Source organism: Polyergus mexicanus, unplaced genomic scaffold (genome assembly GCF_030449975.1).
Source record: "Polyergus mexicanus isolate NDT 795.1 unplaced genomic scaffold, iyPolMexi1.0 SCAF_25, whole genome shotgun sequence".
NCBI lineage: Eukaryota > Metazoa > Arthropoda > Insecta > Hymenoptera > Formicidae > Polyergus > Polyergus mexicanus.
Window position 1 is genome coordinate 3,908,965 of NW_027223345.1, and position 8,065 is coordinate 3,917,029.

The window sequence follows — 8,065 nt, forward strand, 5'->3', positions numbered from 1 at the left end:
ATATACAATAAAAAATAAGGGATTGTGTTTAAAAAAAAAACTATGGTGATCTTTATAACTTGAAAGGGTTACGAGCAAAAAAATTTTTTTTTTTACATCCGCTTTATTGCAGAGACTAAAAACTATGCTAATTTCTCTTATTAAACTTTCTTGTAACTTCAATCATTTGTGAGACATTTGCTCGGACATTTAGGGACGGACATCCGATATACAGGGTGTAACAGAGCGCCCGTATCACAGCAGCTTTTTGAAGAAACAACGCATTTTCGTGAAAAATGTTTCATGCAAAAGTTGTAGAGCTCTAAGTGGCGCATTATATAATAATATTAGTAAGACCTTGAATAGCATCGTCAAGATCATATAAAAATCACTTTAAATTTTTTTAACGGTACCCCCTATTTTTCATTACATATTCTTGTAGCTTATCTCGAGAGCTTTCCAAAACACTATAATAAAGTACTTTTTGAGTTATTTTATATTTTAATCTGACATATTTTGATATAAAAAATAAAATATTTCGTAAAATATTCAGTTTTCGATGATCTTACCGTAATACTTTTATATACAGAATAATGAGACAAATCAATTATTGTATATATTTTTATATCAATATTCTTTTTAATTAAAAATGATTAAAAACTATCGAGAATTAAGTTTTAAGCGGACGAATAATTGTCTCTCATTGTTTATTTAATTTCATTGTTTGGAAAACTTGTGATATTTCTATTCTACTAATGACAACTCTTGATTTCTCTAATCATCGCATACTTATTCGCATATCTTTAATACACCACTATTGCCATATTCACCGATAATTAATGTAATAATAATTGTTAATTTTGTTATTTGTTAATTTTTTGTGCAGGGTAGTTCCAGTCCGGAAGAAGCTCATATGGAATGGCATCACATGGGCCGTCGCCGCCGTCGACGCTGCCGATCGCAATAGTGATGGTCGCCATGATGACAGTTGTGGCTAGTGGCCTCTGCCCGGCACGATGTCGGTGCGACGATGAGAGTCTTCGCGCCTCTTGCCCTCATGCCGATCTCGAGGTCGTGCCGATCCAATTGAATCCGGAGATCCGTCACCTGGATCTTTCCAAGAATCGCGTTACCAGCGTGCACCTCACCTTCGGTTTCTACGGGAATCTCGAGAGCCTCGATCTCAGCTCGAATCTCATACACACATTGGGCCAGGAGAATTTTGGCCTGCAACAGAATTTGCTCGCGCTAAACATCAGCAACAACGCGATTCATACACTAGCGAAGAACGCTCTGCGAGGACTTACATCCCTAAAGGAATTGAATCTGGCTGGCAACAACATCTCGCACATGGACGAGCAGGCGTTCAAGTATACCAGCGAGCTGGAAGTGTTGAATCTAAGCGACAATTCGATTACGAGTCTGCCTGACGACCTATTGACGAATCTGCACAAGATACGGACACTGATCCTAAGCGAGAATTCACTGTTGGAAATACCGACGAATAATCTGGCGCTAGCGCCAAGTCTGGAGCGAATAGATATGTCGTATAACTTGATACTGGAACTTAATCGAGACTCCTTGCCGTCATTACCATCGCTGGTCTCCCTAAATCTGTCGAACAACGTCATTAGAGGCATCGCCGATGTCGCCTTCGATCGCCTGCCGGATCTCTTGTATTTGGATTTATCCGGGAACAATCTAACGTCCGTGCCTACGGCCGCCTTGGCCAGACTAAGCGTTCTCACGAGTCTCGTTTTAAGCACGAACCCTCTCGGGTTTTTAGAGGCTGTGGCCTTTCGCAATCTTTTCGAGTTGAGGAGCTTGGAACTGAACGACTGCATGATCGCGAGCGTGAACGCACGAGCGTTTGCCGATAACGTGAATCTCGAGCGCATCTCGATGGACGGCAATCGAGAATTGAGGGAGCTACCAGTACGTGTCTTATACGGGGCTCGATACCTCAGATGGGTCTCGCTACGCCGATGCAGCCTGGCGACTCTGCAACCGACGCAATTTCCGGTCGACGGTCTATCCCATTTGCGCGTCGGCGGCAATCCTCTCGTGTGCAACTGCTCGGTCCACTGGCTGTGGAACGTGATTCGCGCCGAGGAGCGACGTAATGAGACGCGGCTCGAACTGGACACCCACGACATCGTCTGCAGCGATGAAGAATTCGCCGGCAAGAAGCTGGTCGCGCTGTCCGAGGGTTCCCTACGGTGTCGCCTGAGCCCGCTGTATCTATCGCTGTCGGCAGCCGGTTGTCTAGCGGCGGCCGCGACCGTGCTCGCCCTGATCGCGCATGTCACCCGAGCGAAGAGGAAGAGACGCTCGTCACTAGCGTACGCCCCGCCGAACCGTCCCGAGTTTCTCGTCTACGTAGGTAGGAGCGACAACGGGCTGGACAAAAACGCCGAGTCGTACAGCCGCCGTCTGTTGGTCAGGAACAATGACGACATGTCGTACGATTCGCCGCGGGGCAAGACAGCGGCGGCTGCGACGACGGAGTGCAGCCCGCAGTCGCAGGACACGAACATCTACGAGACCCCGCGGTACGCCCGGCCCGGGCATCGCGACCTCGTAGATCCTTCGTACGGGAAGCGGCCGACGGAGGAAGGGGTATACGCGGTGGCGGACGTGACCGATTTGCGGGACGAGCCGCCGGAAGTGCTAGCGCTTTATCGCGCGCAAAGCCCTTCTACCCGATCGAACCCTGTGCGACGGTTGGACTACGGTTACGATTACGAGTACGATTACGATTACGAGCAGGCGCATCAGTCGCCGCCGCCGCCGCCACCGCCGCCACCGCTTTCCGAGAAACCGCACGTTGTCTTTGTGTGAGGGGGACGCTCGTGGGTCCAGCTATAGCCGTAATCAGCGAATTCGGGGATAGTCTAGTCGTTAAGGCGAAACGGATGCGCCACCAACTCCGTATCCGCGAGCTTTTAACGGTCCGAAATGTCTCGGGATTATTGCCTCGACGACGCTCAGTGTCTTGATTACTCGAGCATCACACTGCGTATGTGATGAGAGGACAGCGGTGTATATTGCCGGGATGGTGCAGAAAGGTTTGCGCCACCAAAGGTTCGCAGCTCCACGACAGTCGTTAAATTTCCACAATATACGATATCGCTCTGAAACATTTGCTTCGGCACTACCGTTGTTGTTGGACACGCTACGTCTCATCGCATACGTGGACCAACAAATTCCAAGTTGTATATACACGGTTAAACGTTTGAGCAATAGTAATTCGTTAAGTTCGTTCGACGAGCACGAGGAAAGAGAATAAAGGAAAGAAAGAGGGAAGAAAGGAACAACGTTCACCATTGTTCCGAACATCAGTTTGCAACCGCGCTAAGACGCGAGGGTGGTGTCAATGTAAGTGGACATTACTTTCCACTTGCCTCTTGAGAATGATCGATATCCCATCGGCGTCGGGAAAGCGGATTATCCTGAAATTCTGTTGCTCGAGCGCGAATGTGCCGTGTTTCGCTTGTAAGAAACCGAAGCGAGTTACGGAGCGTCCGTGACGCGACGCTGAAATTATACCCCTAGGACAAACAGAAGCAACCGTGGACGAGTGAAAATGAAATGTCTTCCGAGATAGTTGCCTCGCCTCTAGAGAAAGAGAGGGAGAGAGAGAGAAAGAGTCAGGATGCATTCTCACTCTGAGGGAACACAATCTGACTCGGAATGTGAATCGTGCGGGAACGTAAGAGAAGTACGTTATATTATACTTGGATCGCGGAGAGAAAGAGAGAACGAGAATCCGTATTTATTTTCGAGAATTGTGAATTTTGCTAGGCGAACGTTCATTTCGCGTCGGATTCGTTTGAACGTAGTGACAAATCAAATTAAAGCTGCGTCGACAGTGTTAATCGATTAAAGGTCCTCCTAGAGATTACTGCTAGCTACCTAGAGATTAATGCTCTTTGTAAAAAGTCCGTTCCAGGCTGAGAAGCTTTACCCAGGTTCGAGGTTTGCAATTAAACTATTATCGACTACATCAATCGCGACTTAATAAATGTATATAGCGCTCTTATCAAATTCATTTTTTAGAATTCAATTATTTGAGTATCTGGATCCAAATAAAAATGTATGTTTCTGTTTGATTATTTAATTATTGTGGATTTCTATAAATTATTTATTATTTAAATAATAATATGTCAATTATCAAATCTTTTATTTAGCCATTATAAAGTTCTAGTGCCGGAAATATCTATATTTAATTAAATAATTATAATATATATACAATATATGAAAAGTAAATACGCTAAATATCTTTTTTTTCTACTCGAATATCAATTAAACGAGTATCCAGATACTTGAAAATTCGCAAATTCGAGCAGCCATATGAGCATTATTGATAAAAGGAAGGATAAGTTGTTTGCTAAAAATTGCATTAACACGTCCCTCCACACGAGACACGCTTAAGGGAGCAAATTATGTTATAGGAGGCGAATCCGATTCTTTTCCCTCTTTTGCGATCGACAAAGGGAGGATCCCTCGTACGAAGTGTTGTAAATTAAAGCAATAATAGTGTGTTACGACCTTTACTCTGTAAGCACATTACACCGAATATATTTAGAGACTACAAAAGACACACACACACACACACACACACACACACACACACATATACGTTTATACAAAAATGCATAAGCGAATACATACGAAAAAAAAATAAAATAAAATATATATATTTATTTATTAATTTATGATGTTAAGTTTGGAAAGATGTTACGTTTTCAATACGGAAATATACTTAATGCAGTATGAATAAAATGCGTACGTTTCCGTTATGGGAACCACCGAACAAACTCGTACTTGCGATTCGCAATAACGCTTCTGTCTTGCGCGACGGTTAAAAAAAAAAGAGAAAGAAAAAAGAAACAGTGTGCGTACGTGCGTCACGCACGACACGACGGAAGTTGTTACGCGAATCCGCGATTACGCGATCCTGAGAGCCTATCTCTATGTTTTTTGCGCACGCCTCTAAACGCGCCGCGCGCGCGTCCACGAAATCTAACAGAATACGCAAAACTTTCTAATTGGATTCACTTGTTTGCAACACCAGGAGATTAATACCCGTATTCATAGTCCTTCCTTATTTTAAGGACGGAGAAAGCCTCCATGAAAGATTCCTTGAATCTGCAAGGCCACCTTGTTTCATAGATGGATCTCGAGTCTCCCTTTCAGAAGGAAGGAATATTTTAGGGATTTTTAGTGACCGACTGGAGGCAGCACCGTTTTATGCTGCCTGCAACTAATTTCATATAATACATATGAAAACTTTTTCGTATCTTCAAAAAATTCCACGGGATTTTCCCAATCGCAAATGTATCTTTTCGAAATCCGCCACAGAATCCGATTCTCTGGATTTTCGTCTTCAAATCCATCGTCAGAATCATTTAAAAATTCATTGTCCATTATCCCTTTTTCCTTTATACACTTTCAGTTTGAGAGCGCGACAACAAATAACCACAAAACCACAGATTGAAATGTAACGAAACTAACTTTTGGAGGTTATATTTGGTTATATTCTGCGTATCGTCTGCTAAAAAGGTCGCATCACTCCTCAAGGAGACTCGTGACCTTCCTTGAGATAAGGGAGCCAATAAGATTCCTTGTTTGGTCAAGGAAAGTTTATGAAACGTGGAACGAGGAACAAGGAATCCTTATTCCTCGTTACTTAATCGCATTTTCCTACGACGGGCCGCAGAAACTCGAACTTTCCTAGCGACAGAAGTTAAAGAGAGAGAGAGAGAGAGAGATTAAGGCCGATCTCTTTTTACGAATTCGCCAGCTCATTCGTTTGAAGGAACGAGATCTTTGAGCGGAAGATGATAAACTTGCCAAAGAGTGCGTGTATCAAGACGATATTGTTTCTAATCTTATCCGCGATATAGCCTCATCAGTAGCTTATCTTTTTACGAACAAGCGTTATCACAGGTAAAAATAATACAGTTCTGGATTTTTTTTTTTTTTTTTATCAACTTGGTCAATGATGGAATGTCAGTAACATTGATTGATTGATTTGATTCTATCGAAATAACGTCATATATTGTTATGAATTCTTTGTAAGGACGATTATTATTAGTCAAATACACTAAAAGAACATTTGCAGTTATATTTGGGCGCGATAAAAATAATCTTCTCATATATTTATAGAGTTGGAAAGTTAATTTCCGCGTGAGATCCATAACCATGGACCTTTTAACGAGTCATAGAACTCTCGTTCTCGGATCGATATGCGGATGGTTTCATAAAAAATGTATGGAAACCGCCGTTCTCGCGGGCGAAACAGTTCCCCAGATAGCCAGCAATCGCCATCAATTCGCATCAACGTTCATTCGCATCGAACGACCGGATAGCCGTTCAAAAAAAACGATGGTACTCACAGCTTGCGCAAAAAAAAAGAGGGAGAAAAAGAGGAAAAAAAAATGAAAGGATCGACGAAAGCATATTTACGAGGTCGTTTAGATTTAATGCGATTAGACGAAACATTCCGGGTTTGATGGTCCCTCTTACCTGGACCTCGTAAGTGATACGCCATCGCGTTTTGGCTCGCTTGGCGTTCTGAAAAATTCATTTTCCCCGAGGCGAGAGGCGCGGGTAGGAGCGTTGAGTGAAAATAATGTGCTTTCCATGTGCGGTCCACTGACCTACAAGCTGCATCACGAGTTCTCTTGCTTTCTGTCGAAACGGGTCGTCCATCTCGGCTCGCTAAGTTTGGAAGTTCCGACGAGGAATGCGCAATCGATCGTCACAGTTTAACTCGAAAGTCGGCGGCTTTTTCTTTCTTGATTATGCGAAGGGTTTTACGACGGCCGAGGAATAGGAAGAATGAGAAAGCGAGAAAAAGAGAGAGAGAGAGAGAGAGAGAAACAGAGTGCGTAAAGTCTCAACCAAACTTTATTCGAATTTTATAATCGGTTTCGAACATCCGTGTACGAAATCTACAGTATCTTTAACTTCTTTCTCTCTCATTCTATATTTCTAATATAAATCTAATTATATATCTGTTCTATAATAATATCTATGTACCCAGAGACAGCACACAATATTTATAAAATATGTACAAAATATTTATAATGATTATTTGAATATTTTATAAATATTTTTGTGAGCTTAGATTTAATAAATCATAAAAAATTGATCATAAATATCACAAAAATATTTATAAAAATATTGAGAAATATTTACAAAATATTACAATAAATATTCATTTTTTACTTACCATATAAATATTATATAAAATATTTAGTTTGTATTTCAATAATATGTCGAATAAAGTTTTCATATTTTCCGATTTCTTTTCTTACTTAATGTATATACAAAATATGTATAATAAAATATTTATACATATAATATTTCAAAAAATAAATAGTAAAAGATATTTATGAATATTTATCGTAAATTGTGTGCCGTCTGGGTAATATACAATTCAATCGGTAGAACGAATTTTTTTCATTACTCTTCTCTTATATATATGATATGTAAAAGGTACTTTAAATTTACAAAATTTACATTTGATAAAAATAACAAAAATAACTTGCCTTTGTATTTGACTTATGATTAATAAAATCCTAATATCGGATTGCTTTTTTAAACATTTATCAATAGATATAATCGGAAAGATTAAAATCCTAATTAAACGTATACATTATATTCCTTTGTTTATTTGTCACTTAAGCATTAAGGAACGGAGGGGATTAAATCCAATCCGATTTACAACTTTGATTACCGACATTAAGCGCGCTCATCACTATTCATTTCTCTCGCTCTATCTCATCCTCGTGTATATATATCTCTCTCTGTTATTTAAATCGCCCGATTAAACTTAAATCGTAAGCAAATATCCAAGATACATTTATGGTACGCTGTTCAGATTATAAGTGAGAGCCCTTCCGTTGGCGTCCATTTACATTCGTTTCATACAGAAATTTCGAGGCTTTGCATATCGCGATTATAAACACTATAGTCCCTAAGTATCATAATCGTCGCAGATGAAATCACAACCCTCTCCCATAGAGAAGCTAATTTTCCAAGCATAGCTAGACTCTACTTTTAACACTTTGTCTCA

General features: G+C 41.0%; 1 protein-coding gene across 6 annotated transcripts in view; it reads left to right on the forward strand.

Annotated features, from left to right (window-relative positions):
* LOC138943212 (leucine-rich repeat-containing protein 15) overlaps positions 1-6,764 on the forward strand; it is a 53,412-nt gene extending 46,648 nt beyond the window's left edge. For 4 of the 6 annotated variants that reach the window (XM_070313808.1, XM_070313807.1, XM_070313810.1 and 1 more), the window contains one exon: positions 866-6,764. In XM_070313808.1, coding sequence (XP_070169909.1) covers positions 898-2,820 — 1,923 coding nt within the window. In that variant the 5' untranslated portion in view covers positions 866-897 and the 3' untranslated portion in view covers positions 2,821-6,764. The remainder of the gene's footprint in view (positions 1-865) is intronic. The other 2 variants (XR_011448429.1, XM_070313809.1) reach the window with 2 other exon arrangements.
* Positions 6,765-8,065: the final 1,301 nt, after the last annotated feature.